The following is a 16518-nucleotide window of genomic DNA, read 5'->3' on the forward strand; positions in this document are numbered from 1 at the left end:
CTCCCCAGTACCCCCCAGTGCCCCCCACAGCCCTCGCAGCCCTCCCAGTGGCCCCCATAGCCCCCCCAGTACCCCCAGTGCCCCCCGGGAGCCCTGCCACCCCCCGGTGCAGGCAGGAGAGGGCAGCACCTGCCCTCACAGAGCCGGGGGGGCCGGGGGGGGCACCCCAAGTGCCCGCAGGCAGGATGGACCCCCCCACCCGTGGGATGGGGTTGGTGCCCCCGGCCCCTGCCCCCCCCCCCGGGGGTGGGAAGGGCGGCGGGGGCTGGGCCCCACTCGGGGCTGCTCCCCCCGGCTGCAAACCCACGGGTCCCGCTACAAACCCACGAGTCCCTTTGCAAACCCACGAGCCCCCTCGGCAAACCCACGAGCCCCCTTTGCACACCACGAGCCCTGTTGCAAACCCACGAGCCCCCTCTGCAAACCCACGAGTCCTTTTTGCAAACCCAGGAGCCCCCTTTGCAAACCTACGAGCCCCTTTGCAAACCCACAGGCCCCTTTGCAAACCCACGAGCCTCCTCTGCAAACCCACGAGTCCCCTTTGCAAACCCATGAGTCCCCATTGCAAACCCACGAGCCCTGTTGCAAACCCACGAGCCCCCTTTGCAAAGTCACGAGTCCCCATTGCAAACCCACGAGCCCTGTTGCAAACCCACGAGCCCCCTTTGCAAAGTCACGAGTCCCCATTGCAAACTCACGAGCCCTGTTGCAAACCCACGAGCCCCCTTTGCAAAGTCACGAGTCCCCATTGCAAACTCACGAGCCCTGTTGCAAACCCACGAGCCCCCTTTGCAAAGTCACGAGTCCCCATCACAAACCCACGAGCCCTGTTGCAAACCCACGAGCCCTGTTGCAAACCCACGAGCCCCCTTTGCAAATCCTTGAGTCCTTTTTGCAAATCCTGGAGCCCCACATGCAGATTCTCGAGTCTCTTTGCAAACCCCCAAGTCCCATTGCAAACCCACAAGCCCACTTTGCAAACCCTCAAGTCTCTTTTGCAAATCCACGGGCCCCACATGCAGATCCTCAAGGGCCACATGCAATCCCTCGAGTCCCATGTGCAGACCCACGAGCCCCCTTTGCAAATCCATGGGCCCCACATGCAAATTCTTCAGCCCTGCTGCAAACCCTCAACTCCCCTTTGTAAATCTCACGTCCTGCTTGCAAATCCCCACGTCCTGCACGCGAACCCACGAGCCCTGTTGCAAACCCACGAGCCCCACTGTAAAGCCACAAGCCCCATTGCAAACCCACGAGCCCCACTGCAAACCCACGAGCCCCACTGCAAACCCCCAAGCCCTGTTGCAAACCCACAAGCCCCGCTGCAAACCCACAAGCCCCGCTGCAAACTCATGAGCTCCACTGCAAACCCACGAGCTCCGTTGCAAACCCACAAGCCCGCTGCAAACCCACGAGCCCCGCTGCAAACCCACGAGCCCCGCTGCAAACCCACGAGCCCCGTTGCAAACCCACGAGCCCCGCTGCAAACCCACGAGCCCCGCTGCAAACTCATGAGCTCCACTGCAAACCCACAAGCCCCGCTGCAAACCCACGAGCCCCGTTGCAAACCCACGAGCCCCGCTGCAAACCCACGAGCCCCGTTGCAAACCCCCAAGCCCCGCTGCAAACCCACGAGCCCCGCTGCAAACTCATGAGCTCCACTGCAAACCCACAAGCCCCGCTGCAAACCCCTGAGCCCCGTTGCAAACCCACAAGCCCCGCTGCAAACCCACGAGCCCCATTGCAAACCCCCAAGCCCCATTGCAAACCCCCGAGCCCCGCTGCAAACCCCCAAGCCCTGTTGCAAACCCCCGAGCCCCGCTGCAAACCCCCAAGCCCCGCTGCAAACCCCCGAGCCCCGTTGCAAACCCCCAAGCCCCGTTGCAAACCCCCAAGCCCCGTTGCAAACCCCCGAGCCCCGCTGCAAACCCACGAGCCCCGTTGCAAACCCACGAGCCCCGTTGCAAACCCCCAAGCCCCGCTGCAAACCCCCGAGCCCCGCTGCAAACCCCCAAGCCCCGCTGCAAACCCACGAGCCCCGCTGCAAACCCCCGAGCCCCATTGCAAACCCCCAAGCCCTTTAGCCACAGATATTTTTATTTCCACGCCGGGGTGGCACGGCCGAGCTCGCGGCATGGCCGGCACCTCCGGCACCTCCGGCGCCTCCGGCACCTCCGGCCTGGCACGAGTGACCCTCGCCCGCTGCCTCCCCGGGCGGACGGGTCCAAAGTCCAGCTCCCGCCCCACTCTCGGAAAAACCGGGATGAACCCCCCAACCTCCGGCTCCGTCCAGCCCCAGCGAGATTTGGGGGTTACCTGCCGGGGTAACCCAGAAGTGTTAATTAAGCCCACAGCTAATGAGGTGCCATTGATCGCCCCAATTTCAGCACCCAAAATCTCTTCTGCAAATAACGTCCCTGCCGGTGGCGACGTCCCTGCGGTGCAATGGATTGGCTGGGCCTCAGGGTGACACCGTTCAGCACCCTGCCAGCCCCCACCCCGCCCTGGGCACCCCCGGGAGCACCCTGGGGTGACAGCGGGCAGCACCGGGGACCGGTGCCACCATCCCTTGGCCACAGCATTGCTCCGGTACCGGCCGTAGGCACCCCGGGGTGACCCCAGGCAGCAGGGGGGGACCCAGGGACGGGTGCCACCATCCCTCCGCCGCAGCGTCTCGCCGGTACCAGGAGCACCCTGGGTGACCCCAGGCAGCACCGGGAACCGGTGCGACCACCCCCTCCACCACAGCGTCCCGCCGGTACCGGCCCTGAGCATCCCCGGGAACACCCCGGGTGACCCCGGGCAGCACCGGGGACCGGTGCCACCACCCCCTCCACCACAGCGTCCCGCCGGTACCGGCCCTGAGCACCCCCGGGAACACCCCGGGGTGACCCCAGGAAACAGCGGGGACCGGTGCCACCACCCCCCCGGTGCAGCATCCCACCGGTACCGGCCCTGAGCACCTCCGGGAGCACCCCGGGTGACCCCGGGCAGCACCGGGGACCGGTGCCACCACCCCCCCGCCGCAGCTCCCGCCGGTACCGGCCCCGGGGTGACCCCGGGCAGCACCGGGGACCGGTGCCACCACCCCCCCGCCGCAGCTCCCGCCGGTACCGGCCCCGGGGTGACCCCGGGCAGCACCGGGTACCGGTGCCACCACCCCCCCGCCGCAGGTCCCGCCGGTACCGGCCCCCCCTTCCCCTCGGGGCGCATCCGCAGCCCGGGGCGGGCGCCGGGGCTCCCCCTCCCTCCCCCCTGCTCCCCCCCTCCCCTCCCCGTTGCCATGGCGACCCCCCTCCCCTCCCTTCCCCTCCCCTCCCCACGTTGCCATGGCGAGCGCGAGCGGCGGCCGCCGTCGCGGCGGGCGCGGGGCGCGGTGGGCGTGTCCGTCGGGGCGGGCGGAACGCTGATTGGCCGTCCGTCCCACGTGACGCGCGGAGGAATGCAAATGAGTTATGGCATCGGGCCGCCGCGCCGCCGCCTGAGGGAGGAGGGAGCGGCCGCGGGCCCGGCCCCGCCGGCACCGGCACCGGGACCCCCGCCCTCCGCCCCCCGCCCGCCCCCGGAGGTGCCTGGGCCATGGCCGTGGCCGGCGGGAGCCGCTCCGCCCGGGCCGCAGGTACCGCGCTTGCCGCCGCTACCGGGCCCCGGCGGCTTTGTCTGGGCCGGGCCGGGGCCGGGGGGGGGACTGAGGGGGGGGGGTGTGAGGGGGGGCCGCGCCGCGCATGCGCCCCGGGACCCGCCGTGCCTCAGTTTACCCACCCGGGCGCCCACCACCACCCGCCTCAAACCCCACCAGTGTCCGTGTCCCCCCCCGCCGTTCCCCGCCCCCCATTTATAGTCCCCCATTTCCCACCCCCCCCACTCGTGTTTCCCCACCACCACATCCCACCCCTCCCCATCATCTTGTACCCCCCTCCTCTGATTTTGCACCCCCTTATTATTATTTCCCACTCCCCCACCATCATACTCCACCACTTGCTACCGTATCTGACCCCCCCACTCTTATCCCACCCCCCCATTATATCCCACCCCCCACTAGTGTTTCCCACCCCTCACCATCATCTTGCACCCCCCTCTGGTTTTGCACCCCCTTATTCTTATTCCCCACCCCCCCACTATCACACTGCTTACTATTCTATCCCACCCCCCTCTATTCTATCCCACCCCCCCATTACATCCCACCCACCCCGATTTCCTGCCCCCCCCCATCATTTTGCACCACTATTTTGGGCTCAGCTTGGGGGGGCTCCAGCTCCTCCCTGTGCCAGCTGTGGGACCCCCACCCTGCCCCCCCCGGCCACAGTGGGTCCTGCCATCACCCGGAGGTGCTGGAATTCTTCCCCTTTTATTTTTTGGGGGGGGGTTTAATGGTTTTTTGGGGTTTGCAGGGGTCGGAACTGGGTTTCCTCTGTCACCCGTGGCTCAAAAGTGAGGTCCCCTCCATTTGACACCCCAAAGTCTACAGGAGTTTGGTGCGGGTGAGGATGAGGGGGCTCGGACCCACAGCGGGTGGGTGGGGGGATTGGCTCTGGATGGTCCCTCCGTGTCTGTCACCGTGGTGGCCCCGTGTCACCCCGATGCCACCAGGCTCTTCTGCAGGGAGGGGGCAGGGAAAAACTCCGTGGCCGCTCGGCGGGGAAAAGTGCTTCCCAAAATTTTTCCGGCTCGTGGTGGACGCGTGCCAGCGGACAGACCCGAGGCTGGGAAGCGTCACAGGCCACGCGCAGGGATGTCACACGAAGCAGCGGTGGGGACACGTGCTGCCACCCCCGAGGACACGTGCACGTCCCACCCCGTGCTCCAGGGCGTTGACGCCCTCAGGGGACGCAATCCCACGGGCCACCGAGGCCGGGGACATCGCCGCTGCCACGTCCCTTGGGTGCCATGCTGGGGCTGGAGGTGGCTGGGATGGTTTGGTGGGGCCATGCTATGGCGTGGCCACCAAGGCCACCCACCGTGGCCACCAAGGCCACCCGCCGTGGCCGCTGTCCATGGTCTGCAGCGCCCCGCACCGCTGTCCCTGGTCCTGCCGTGGTGGCACCCGTGGTGGTGGCACCCCTCGTGGTGGCACCCATGGCGGTGGCACCCATCACCCGGCAGCGCAAGGGCTCGGCAGGGACGGGTGTCACGGGCAGGTGACCGGAGGTCCCTCGGCGCGCACCGGGCCACCGGAACGCGGTGGCTGTCGGTGACCACGGAGCCCCACGGCCACCACGGTCGCGGTGGTGATGGTGGTGCTGCCCGCAAACCCCCCTGTGGCCTCCACAGCACCCAGCCCTCTGTCCCCGTCCTCCTGTCCTTCTGTCCCTCCCATCCGTCCCCTTCCCTCCATCCGGTTGTCCCTCTTCTTCCTTCCGTCTGTCCTTCCTTCCATCTCTCCTTCCCTTCATCCCTTTCCTCTGTCCGTCCTTCCTTCCATCCCTGTCCCTCTCCTACTTCCGTCTTTCCTCCCTTCCGTCCGTCCTTCCCTCCATCCCTTGGGCCCTCCCTTCCCTCCTTCCTTCTGTCCTTCCCTCCTGTCCTTGGTCCTTTCCTCCTTCCATCCGTCCTTCCGTCTGTCCTTATTTCTTTTGTCCGGCCATCCTTCCCTCCCTCCTTCCATCCCTTTCCTCTTTCCGTCCATCCTTCCGTCCATCCTTTCCTCTGTCCGTCCTTCCCTCCCTTTCCATCCATCCTTTTCCTCCTCCTGTCTGTCATTCTGTCTGTCCTTCCAGCCTTCCCATCAGCCCTTTCCTACTTCCGTCTGTCCTTCTGTCTTTCCTTATTCTGTCCCTCCGTCCCTCCCTCCCTTGGTCTTCCCTTCCACCCCTTTCCTATTTCCTTCTGCCCCTCTTCCTCCGTCCGTCCGTCTGTCCTTCCCTCCTGGCCTTTGTCCCTTTCCTACTTCCCTCACTTCCTTCTGTCCGTCTGTCCCTTCATCCCTCTCCTCCTCCCATCCGTCCTTCTGTCTCTCCCTCCCTTCCAGCTGTCCCTCTGTCCATCCAGCCTTCTGTCCTTTCCTTTCCTCCGGCCTTCTGGCCGTCCATCCCTTCCCTACCTCTGTCCGTCCTTCTGTCCATCCTCCCTCAGCACCCGGGGCAGGATGCGGCCCCAGACCCACTCACCCCCCTCTTTGGGGGGGGGAGGATGAACCATGGGGCTTCCCGAGTCCTTCCTCCATCCCGCCATCCTCTTCCTCCCCCTCCATCGATATGGGGGGGGGGTCACAGCCACGGCCCCCCATAGCCGGGGGTCTGGCAGCGGGCAGGGGGCCATGACCCCCCCCCGCCCCGGGGCCTTGGAAGTGCAGCAGGATGGCACCCGGCACCAGGGAGGGGTTTGGCTGCACCGGAGGTGCCACGTTGGGCGACCACGTGGGTGCAAGCCCCCCTCCCGCCCGCAACCAGCTGGCACCCATGGGTGCACCCCAGGGTGGGAGATGCTTCGCCCTAGGAGGGGTTTGGGGGGGTGTCATCCCCGTCCCAAACACGCCGGAGGGGGGATGCAGCAGCCCCATGCACCCGTCGGTACGGACACGCCGGCACCCCAGCCGTAACCCTGCGCCGAAGCTCGGAGCAGACATCGGGTGCCAACTTTGGGTGCTGCGGGGTGCCCCCTCTCACCCTTTCTCCCCCCTCCCCAGCTCTAGCCTGACCCCCGCTGCCTCGTGGCACCCCGGCAAACCACCATGGAGAACGAGCAGCTCCCGGCACCTCCGCCCTCCAGCAGCGCCGGCGGCACCGCCACGACGCCCAGCAGCACCGGCACCGCGCGCCCGCCCGCTCCCCAGATCTCCGTCTACAGCGGCATCCCTGACCGCCAGACCGTCCAGGTACGATATTTTGGGGGCGGGGGGGTGTTGGAGGTTTGAGGGCAGCGTTTTGGGGTTGGGGTGCAGCCCACGGACGTCTTTGCGCCCCCCAAAAGGTGATCCAGCAAGCGCTGCACCGGCAGCCCAACACGGCGGCGCAGTACCTGCAGCAGATGTACGCGGCGCAGCAGCAGCACCTGATGCTGCAGACGGCTGCGCTCCAGCAGCAGCACCTCACCAGCGCCCAGCTCCAGAGCCTGGCCGCCGTCCAGCAGGTACGGGACACCACCCCAGGGGCACCCATGGGTGCTGCGGTGCGGGATACGGGTGACACTTGGCTCTTCTCCCCAGGCGAGCCTGGCGGCAAACAGGCAGAGCGGCTCTTCGGGTGGTAACGGCGCCCAGCCGGCACCGGCGCAGCAACCCACGGTGAGTCCCCCGTCCCCTCCGGCACCCATCCCACCGGCACCCACCCACCGATCCGGCGCGGCACCCCAACCGTCTCCTGCCTCCCCGTTGCAGATCAACCTGGCGACGTCGCCGGCGGCCGCGCAGCTCCTGAACCGGGCGCAGAGCGTCACCCCCGGGGCCTCGGGCATCGCGCAGCAGGCCGTGCTGCTGGGCAACGCCGCCTCGCCCGCCCTCACCGCCAGCCAGGCCCAGATGTACCTGCGGGCGCAGATGGTAAGGGGCGACCTGTGGGGTGGCCGGGACCCGTAGGGTGCCCGTCATCCAGCTGTGGGGTGGCCAGGACTTGTAGGATGCCCATCATCCAGCTGTGGGGTGCCTGGGACCCATCGGGTGCCCGTCGTCCTGCTGTGGAGTGCCCGGGACCCATAGGGTGCCCGTCATCCACCTATGGGGTGCCTGACACCCATAGGGTGCCCGTTGTCCTGCTGTGGGGTGCCCAGGACCCATCGGGTGCTCATCGTCCTGCTGTGGGGTGGCTGGGACCCATCAGGTGCCCGTCGTCCTGTTGTGGGGTGACCAGGACCCGTGGGGTACCCGTCGTCCTGTTGTGGGGTGCCCGGGACCCATGGGGTACCCGTCGTCCTGCTGTGGGGTGCCCAGGACCCATAGGGTGCCCGTCATCCACCTATGGGGTGCCCAGGACCCATGGGGTGCTCATCATCCTGCTGTGGGGTGGCCGGGACCCGTGGGGTGCTCATCGTCCTGCTGTGGGGTGGACAGGACTCACAGGGTACCCAGGGTCCTGCTGTGGGGCGGTGGGACCCTATAGGGTCCCTGACCCTATAGGGTGCCCATTATCCCACTGTGGGGTGCCTGGGACCCATAGGGTGCCCATCATCTCACCGCAGGGTGGCTGGGACCCGTAGGGTGCCCATTATCCCACTGTGGGTGGCCAGGACCCTATAGGGTCCCTGACCCTGTAGAGCGCTCATCACCCTGCTGTGGGATGCCCAGGACCCCCAAGGTGCCCATCACCCCGCTGTGGGGTGGGCAGGACCCATAGGGTGCCCATCACCCCATAGTGGGGTACCCAGACCCCGTAGGGTGCCCGTCGCCCAGTTGAGAGGTGCCTGGACCCCATAAGGTGCCTTTCACCCCCCTGGGGGTTGCCAAGATGCCATAGGGTGCCCAGACCCCGTAGGGTGCCGTCAGACCAGCATGGGGTGCCCGGAGCCTGTTGGGGGGTGCCCAAACCCCACAGGGTGCCCCCACCCTCCTTTGGGGTCCGTAGACCCCACAGGGTACCCCTTGCCCCACTCCGGGCTGCCCATACCCCATAGGGTACCTAGACCCTATAGGGTGCCTCCCACCCTCCTGGGGGGTACGCAGCCCCCATATAGGGTGCTCCGTGCCCCACTGTGGGGTACCCAGACCCCACAGGGCACCCACAGCCCAGTTGGGAGGTGCCCAAGCCCAGGAGGGTGCTCTTTGCCTTTGGGGGGGGGTGTCAGGACCTTATAGGGTGTCCCCCACCACACTGGGGGTGCCCAGACCCCATAGGGTGCCCAGACCCTATAGGGTGCCTGTCCCTTGCACCCCTCCTGGCACCGGAGGTCCCTGGGAACACGGGTAGGGGGACACACGTGTCACCCCACCCGTAATCCCATGCCCCACACATGTGCCACCCCATAGGGACACGGAGGGGACACACACACACGGGGTGCCACCCCCCCCATCGGGGGCCACGCACCCACTCTCTGTGCCCCCCAGCTCATCTTCACACCCACGGGCCCCGTCAGCGCCGTCCGGCCGGAGAGCCCCGCACCGGCACCACCGCCGGCGCCGCCGCCCGCCCCGCCCCCCGCCGCCCCCCAGGTGAGTCCCCCCACAACCTCGCCAGCCCCCCAAAATCCTGCCCCCCCCCTCAGGACCCCCCTGACCCGCTGCCGTTGCAGGTGCACAGCCTGGCCCTGCGCCCCGCCGGCCCCCACCTCCCCGCCCTGGCCATGAAGCCCCCTGGTGGCCCCCCGCCCCGGGCCGGTCCCCCCCGGGGTCCCCCACCTGACCCCCCCGCCGAGCACCTCAAAAAAGCCGAGGGGCCCGATGCCCGCACCCACCCCCTGGCCCGCGCTGCCGCCCCCGCTGCTGCCCACCCACTCGTCACCCCAGGTAAGTTGCTGCGCCGTGGTGGTGGCAGGGGGACATGTGGGTGCTGGGGGAGTCGCAGGGTGGGACATTCACTCTGAAACCTAATGATGGGCCTCATGGTTTTCTTGCCTGTACGTGAGTCCGGCAGCCTTGTGTACCCACTTCAGGGGTGTGTCACCCCCACCTTGGGTGCTCAGAAAGTCAGGGTGAGGTGAGCAGGGTGGGTGCAGCCCTCAGCTGAGCAGCCTGCAGGGTGTTCACTCTGAAACCTAATGATGGCCCGCACTGGTGTTTCCTGTGCATCAGCATCCCGCTTGCATTTGGGACCTGTGGGCCTGCACACCCCCTCAGGGGCCCTGCCTGCGAAGGGACTTAGCACCCGCAGCACCCATAGGGTCCCAGGACCCTCTGGGATGAGCTTCTGCAGTGGGGTGCAGGGGGCTGGAGCAGTGAGGGTGTGGGCCGGGGCACCCCACAGGGTGATGGAGCCTGGGGGTGCTGTGCTGGTGCGGCTCCCAAAATGGGGGGACGCCCCCCACCCTGGGACAGCCTGAGCCCAGCCTCCTCCTGCAGCAGCAGCAGGAGCTGGTAAAGCTGGTTGTCAGTAGGCACCAGAGTGAACAGATGCTAGAGTGAGGAGCAGCCTCGCAGCGGGGGGGCAATCTTGGGGTTGAGGTGCCGGTGATGAGGGGGGGGGTCCCTGTCCCCTGTCGCTGTCCCCGCAGCCTACGCCCCGCTGCAGCCCCCCCAGTTCCTGCAGCAGCCGCCGAAGCCGATGCAGCCGCCGCAGCAGCAGCAGCAGCAGCAGCAGCAGCAGCAGCAGCAGCAGCAGTTCGTCATCCAGCAGCAGCAGCAGCAGCTGGCACCCCGCGGGCAGCCCCCCCCGGGGCCCCCCACTGCCCCCCAACTCCAACCCCTACCCCCTGCCAGCCCTGGCCCAGCCCCCCAACCCAAAGTGGGGGTCCCCCAAGGAGCGGGGGGCGAGAGCGGCCCCCCCAACGGTCACCCCGCCTGCCACGCTGCCCCCCGCAAGTTCCAGCACGCCTCCGCCGTCATCCTGCAGCTGCAGCCTGCCGGCGCCACGGTGAGGGGCGTCCTCCCCCCCCCAGGCACCCCCGAACCCCCGTGGCACGGTTTGGGGGTGCGGGGGGGGAGGGGCTGGTGTGGGAATGGGGGGGGCCCTGATCCCTGCACACGTGTGTGCGTGCGCACGTGTGTAGCCGATCTGTGTGTGGGGGGGTGCGCAGATGTGCTGCACGTGTGCTCGATCCACGCGTGTCTGCATGCGTACGGGTGTGCACACTCGTGCCAGATCCCTGCACGTGCGTGTGCATGCGTGTACCTGGCGTGTGCATGCGTGTACCTGGCCCATGCACACGTGTGTGCGCAGGTTGGCCAGATTCCTGCACGTGTGTGTGCGCACGTGCGTGCCTGATCCGTGCACGTGTGTGTGCACGTGATCTCCGCATGTGTGTGCACGTGTGCCGAATCCATGTGTCTGATGCACGTGTGTGCGCACTCGTGCCACATCCGTGCGCCTGCACGTGTGTGACGGAGCCGTGCATGTGTGCGCCTGGTCCATGCACGTGTGTGCACAGGTTTGCCACATCCATGCACATGTGTGTGTATGTGCGTACATGGTCCATGCACACGTGTGTGCAGACATGTTTGCCTGATCCATGCACGTGTGCGTGCATGTGTGTTCCTGATCTGTGTCCATGGGGGGGGTGCATGTGCCCGATCCATGCATGTGTGTGCACGTGTGCTTGTTCCCCGTGTGTCTGATCCACGCGTGTGCACTGGATCCATGCACGTGTGTGCACAGGTTTGCCAGATCCATGCACGTGCATGTGTGCACGTGTGCCCCGATCCGTGCACGTGTGCCTGAGCCATGTGTGTCCGATCCATGCATGTGTCTGCACACTCGTGCCAGATCCATGCACACGCATGCGTGTACTGCATCCCCGCACACGTGTGTGCACGCGACCCGTGCGCACGTGTGCATGCTCGCGCTGTGTGTGTGCCCATGTGCCACCCGCACACGCGTGTCTGCCCTGTGCACCTGTGCACACGCCTGACCCTCGCACACGCGTGTGCCCCCGCCGCAGCCCCCACTCGGGGTCCCCGAGGGCCCCCGCCGGGACCCACCGCCCGCCCCGAGGAGCGCCGAGAGCCCACCCGCTGCCCCGCCGCAGCCCCCCGCCCTCTCGCCGCCCGCCGCCCCCCCGGGCCCCGACACCCCCGAGGGCGAGCGGCCCCCCACTCACGGTAAGCCCCACACCGTCCCCTTTCTGCCCCTCCCCCAGGGGCACCCACTCGTGGGGTGGAGCTGCCCCCCCCGCACCCCTGGTGGGCCGTAGTGAGGGGGAAACTGAGGCACGGGTGGGCGTGCGGCGTCTGCGGGGCTCCGCGTGGGGCGGGGCTGTGCTCCAGTGGGGATTCCGTGAGGCCACGGGTGCCCGTGGCGCCGCCCCACGGGTGACACAGTGGGCTGGGGATGTGAGCGCAGGGGTCCTCCTCTGGCTGTAAGAGGTGTCCCCGCCCCGTTGGCCTCCCACGCGTGTGTCTGCGGCGGGGGGGGAGGGCGCCCACCCCCACGCGTGGGCACGGGAGGGGGGGCACAGGCTGCTGGGGGGCGGTGTGGCCCCGCCCCTCCCCGCGGCCCCGCCCAACGCCCCGACTCCGCCTCTACCCCTGGCCCCGCCCCGAGGCTCCGCCTGCTGGCGGCGTGGGCGCGCGCGTGCGCGCGCGGCGGCGGCGGCGGCCAATAGGGGCACAAGGGGCGTGCCCAGCGCCAGGCCCCGCCCTCCCCGCGCAGCCGCCGCCGCCGCCCCGGCCCGGCCCGGCCCCGCCGCCGCCGCCGCCTTTGTCCCCGCTCCGCCGCTGCCACCGCCGCCACCGCCGCCTTTTGTCCGCGCCATGGGGCCGCCGAGCCGCTGAGCGCCGCCGGTGAGTGCGGCCCGGCCCCGCCCAGACCCGCCTTGACGAGGCTCGGCCTGGTCCGGCCCGGCTCGGCCCGGCGGGGCGGCGGGCGCTGACCTCACTTCCGCATCCGCCCCCCCACCCCCCTCCCGCCTGTCCCCGGTCCCGGCTCCGCAGCCGCGGCCCGGGCGCAGGTAGGGGCGGGGGGAGCGGGCTCCGCCGCCGGACAAAGGTGGTGGGGCCTACCGGGGCCTAGCGAGGCCTACCGGGGCCTTACCGGCACCCACCGGGCCGTGCGGGGGCAGATGAGGCCTTACTGGAGCGTACTGGGCCTTACTGGGGGCGATGGGGGCTTACTGGGACGTATCAGGCCTTACTGGGGTAGATAGGGCCGTACTGGGTCTTACTGGGGTATATCGCGTCTTTCCGTGGTAGATTGGGCCTTACTGGGGCGTACTGAGGCCTTACTGGGGCGTATTGGGACCTTATTGAGATGTATTGAGGCTTTACTGGAGCGTACTGGGGGCTGACTGGGCATATTTGGAGGCTCTTTAGGGTCTGCCGGGGTATTTGGGGGCTGCCTGGGGTCCACCAGGATATTTTGGGGTGCATGGGTGGGTTGGGGGGTGGGGGGGGGGATACACAAGAGCTCTGGGGAACGTATCGGGCCTTACTGGGACCCACTGAACCGCACTGGGAGCGGCGGCAGCTGCTTCTCCCCCACCCCCCTCCTTTCCAAAGCAACCCAGCTGTATGGTAATACAGGCCGCGGCGTCACCGCCGGCGTCACCGCGTCCCCCGTAACCGTGTGTGTGTCCCCGTCCGTCCCCCCCCGCCCCCCCTCCCTCCGGCAGAGCCGCCCGCCGACCGCCTTCATGCTCAGCCCCAGACCCTCGCCAGCGTTCCCGGCATGACCTCGGGGACCGGGAGCTCTGCCTCCACCGTCGCCGGCGCTGCCCCCCACAATGGTGAGAACAAACCGCCCCAGGCCATCGTGAAACCCCAAATCCTCACCCACGTTATCGAGGGCTTCGTCATCCAGGAAGGGGCAGAACCATTCCCGGTAACGTATCCCCCCCCCCCCCCCTCCCAACTCCTCTACCATCCGCGTCGTTATTTCTACTTGGATTGGATTTTTGGGGAGGGGGGGGGGAGCACCCACTAGTGTTTTTCCGTCACAGGTGGGGCGCTCCTCGTTGCTGGTGGGGAATCTGAAGAAGAAGTATGCGCAGGAGCTGCTGGCTGAGAAACTCCCACAGCAGGACAACACCACCACCACCGACTCCGAAATGGAGGAACCTTATTTACAAGGTAGCGCCCGGCCCCCCCGAAACGATTTCCTCGCCAAATGGGGTGCGGTAGAGCCCACCCTCCCCACCCCCCCCCCCAACCGGGTGATATTTTGGGGGATCCCCCGCGGCTGAGCTGGTTGCGTTTCTCTCTCTGGGCGTCCCTCCGCGTCCCCCAGAATCCAAAGAGGAGGGGAACCCCCCCAAACTGAAGTGCGAGCTCTGCGGCCGCGTCGACTTCGCTTACAAATTCAAGCGCTCCAAGCGCTTCTGCTCCATGGCTTGTGCCAAGAGGTAAACCCCCCCCAAAAAAAAACCCCACCCCAGCACCCCGACAGGATCCGGCCCCCCTCCCTCACCCCCCCCCTGCCCCTCCCCGCAGGTACAACGTGGGGTGCACGAAGCGGGTGGGTTTGTTCCACCCCGATCGCAGCAAGCTGCAAAAACCCGGCGGTCCCCCCCACGGCCGTCGTCGCACCTGCAAGGGGACGTTGCCCACCCTCAGCAAAGACACCAAGAAGCAGGTGAGGGCAGGGGACGGAGGGGATTCGTCCCCAAATTCAAGGTGACGCGTACGGGTGGGCTCTGAGGCCGGGCGCTGCTCCGTCCCGCAGCCGCCGGTTTCTCTCCCGTCGGGTTCGGTGCCTCTTTCCGTGACGGCGTCGTTGCAGCTCAACCACAGCCAAGAAGATTCGAGTCGTTGTTCGGATAATTCGAGCTACGAGGAACCGCTCTCCCCCATCTCGGCCAGTTCCTCCACCTCCCGCCGACGCCAGGGCGAGCGAGACCTGGAGCTGCGCGAGATGGAGCTCCCCGACGTCCACGTCCGAGACCTGGCCAGCATCGGCCATCGCTTCCTCCCCAGCGAGCCCAGCAAGTGGAACGTGGAGGACGTCTACGAGTTCATCCGCTCGCTGCCGGGTGAGGAATATTTTGGGGGAGGGACAACACGGATACCCAGACGCCTTTTTTTTTTGGGGGGGTGGGAGGAGGGGGATTTGCTGAGCGCAGCCCCCCCCCCCCTCATCTCCCCGCAGGCTGCCAGGAGATCGCGGAGGAGTTCAGGGCGCAGGAGATCGACGGGCAGGCGCTGCTGCTGCTGAAGGAGGATCATCTCATGAGCACCATGAACATCAAACTGGGGCCCGCCCTCAAGATCTACGCCCGTATCAGCATGCTCAAGGACTCCTAGAGCCGGTTGGGTGGGGTGGGGGGCACCCATGGGACCCCCTCCCTGCCCTACACCCCTGCCCGACCTTGGGGAGAGGGGTTATGGGGGAGGGGGGAGGTGGGGGGGAGCCATTTCTGAGCACAACCGAGCCCCGGGGCGGCCCCCCCGTGTCCCCAGGGGTGTGTATATAGCCCGTAGCTATAGCGTCCCCCCGTATTGGGGGGGTCACCCCCCCCCTTCTCCGGCAGGGAGGGGGGGTCCCTGTGTCTCCCCCGTGTCCCCCGTCCCCCCCCCCCCCCAAAACGGCAGGGCGAAGCAGGATGATTGCCTTAACGTGTGCGCCCCCCCCGCCCCCGCCAGGATTTGGGCTACCAGCCCCGGGGGGGTGTTAGTCCCCGGGGGGGTGTTAGTCCCTGGGGGGGTGGGGGGGCGTCTCGAGGTGCCTGGGTGCAGAGAAGGAGTCACCCCCCCACCCCCCCCCCAGGCTGGGGGCTGTTTTGGGGGCACTTTAGTAGAGGACGGTGGTGGCGGGGGGGCCCCCCAGGCAGGTAAGGACCCCCCCCACACCCCACCCCACCCCCCCCCGGCCACCATGGTCTTTTTAAGAAAAGAAAAGAAAAAAAAAAAAAGGAAAAAAAACCACAAAAACACCCGGACCCCTCCCCCCTTTTTTCCTGGGGTTTTTTTTTGTTTTTAATAAACACTGAAAAAAAAAAAAAAAAAAGAAAAACTCGGGGCCCCCCCCCTTTTCCTTCCCCCCCCCCTTTTCCTTCCTGGGTAAACTGAGGCAGCGCCTTGGGGATGTCCCCAAGCGCCACCGCGCGTGGTGGGATGCTCTGTGGGTGATGGGGACAGGGCTGGTGTCACCTCCCCGCTGCCCTGTGTGACCCTGGGGGTGCCCCCGCTGCCCCCCCAAGTGTGGGGCTGGGGGGCTGAGGGGTGTGTCTGTACCCCCCCCCCCCCCCCGCTGTGCCCGCACCCTCCTCAGGGGAGCCCACGGTGGAGGTGGGACCTGCAGGGCGACCCCCAAATCCCCAGCGCTCAGGGACGTGGGGCCCCAAAGTGCGTGAGATGGGGAGGGGGACGCGAGGGGACACCCCCCGCGGTGGTGATGGTGTCTGTGGTGAGGTGTCCCTGGAGCTGGTGGCCATGGTGGTGAGGTGTCCCTGGAGTTGGTGACCATGGTGACATGTCCTCGGGGCTTGTGGTGAGGGGTCCCCAGGGCTGGTGGCCATGGTGAGGTGGCCATGGAGATGGTGGTAAGGTGTCCATGGAGATGGTGGCTGTGGTGAGGTGTCCCTAGAGCAGGTGGCGATGGTGACATGTCCTCGGGGCCTGTGGTGAGGTGTCCCCACAGCTGGTGGCCACGGTGGTGAGGTGTCCCTGGAGCTGGTGGCCACAGTGAGGTGTCCCTGGAGCTGGTGTCCATGTTGCTGAGGTGTCCCTGGAGGTGGTGGCCATGGTGAGGTGTCCCCGGAGCTGGTTCCTGTAGTGGTGACACATCCCCCAGAGCTGGTGTCCCCCAGAGCTGGTGTCCCCCGAGTTGATGCCTGTGGCGATGGTGTCCCTGCAGCTGGTCCCCACCTTGGTGAGGTGTCCCTGGAGGCAATGGCCATTGTGATGTGTCCCCAGAGCTGGTGCCTGGAGTGGTGACACCTCCTTGGAGCTGGTGCCCATGGTGGTGAGGTGTCCCTAGAGCTGGTGGCCATGGTGGTGGGGTCGCCATGGAGATGGTGGCCATGGTGGTGAGGTGTCCGTGCCACTGTTGCCCATGTCGGTGCCGT

General features: G+C 67.4%; 3 protein-coding genes across 8 annotated transcripts in view; 2 read left to right on the forward strand and 1 right to left on the reverse strand.

The window, feature by feature from the left end:
* Positions 1-16518, reverse strand: part of SLC2A1 (solute carrier family 2 member 1) — a 159163-nt gene that overhangs the window by 50499 nt on the left and 92146 nt on the right. The gene's annotated exons all lie outside the window — the stretch shown is intronic.
* On the forward strand, positions 3482-11712 carry LOC142092192 (polyhomeotic-like protein 2). Its single transcript, XM_075171912.1, has 9 exons — positions 3482-3619; positions 6626-6814; positions 6910-7068; positions 7145-7222; positions 7316-7477; positions 8975-9079; positions 9160-9373; positions 10078-10436; positions 11461-11712. Exons 2-9 carry the CDS (start codon positions 6671-6673, stop codon positions 11710-11712), a joined length of 1473 nt encoding a protein of 490 aa, XP_075028013.1. The 5' UTR covers positions 3482-3619; positions 6626-6670.
* LOC142092228 (polyhomeotic-like protein 2) lies at positions 12163-15464 on the forward strand. 6 transcript variants are annotated; one of them, XM_075172030.1, is made up of 7 exons: positions 12163-12301; positions 13129-13337; positions 13456-13584; positions 13721-13857; positions 13946-14087; positions 14178-14484; positions 14601-15464. In XM_075172030.1, the coding sequence occupies exons 2-7, from the start codon at positions 13185-13187 to the stop codon at positions 14753-14755; spliced, it is 1023 nt and encodes a 340-aa protein (XP_075028131.1). In that variant the 5' UTR covers positions 12163-12301; positions 13129-13184; the 3' UTR covers positions 14756-15464. The 6 variants fall into 6 exon arrangements, with proteins under 6 accessions (XP_075028131.1, XP_075028127.1, XP_075028129.1 ...); XM_075172026.1 differs by having other exon boundaries at positions 12170-12301; positions 13456-13585; positions 13743-13857; XM_075172028.1 differs by having other exon boundaries at positions 12170-12301; positions 13456-13585; positions 13743-13857; positions 14235-14484.

This window comes from Calonectris borealis, chromosome 23, assembly GCF_964195595.1.
Source record: "Calonectris borealis chromosome 23, bCalBor7.hap1.2, whole genome shotgun sequence".
NCBI classification, from domain to species: domain Eukaryota; kingdom Metazoa; phylum Chordata; class Aves; order Procellariiformes; family Procellariidae; genus Calonectris; species Calonectris borealis.

Bases quoted from the DNA above. Each gene is read 5' to 3' on its own strand.
- LOC142092192 (XM_075171912.1), top strand. From the start codon at position 6,671: ATGGAGAACGAGCAGCTCCCGGCACCTCCGCCCTCCAGCAGCGCCGGC. The intron at 6,815-6,909 runs GTACGATATTTT...GCCCCCCAAAAG, and splicing joins CTGACCGCCAGACCGTCCAG to GTGATCCAGCAAGCGCTGCA. The intron at 7,223-7,315 runs GTGAGTCCCCCG...TCCCCGTTGCAG, and splicing joins CACCGGCGCAGCAACCCACG to ATCAACCTGGCGACGTCGCC.
- LOC142092228 (XM_075172030.1), top strand. From the start codon at position 13,185: ATGACCTCGGGGACCGGGAGCTCTGCCTCCACCGTCGCCGGCGCTGCC. The intron at 14,088-14,177 runs GTGAGGGCAGGG...TCCGTCCCGCAG, and splicing joins GCAAAGACACCAAGAAGCAG to CCGCCGGTTTCTCTCCCGTC. The intron at 14,485-14,600 runs GTGAGGAATATT...ATCTCCCCGCAG, and splicing joins GTTCATCCGCTCGCTGCCGG to GCTGCCAGGAGATCGCGGAG.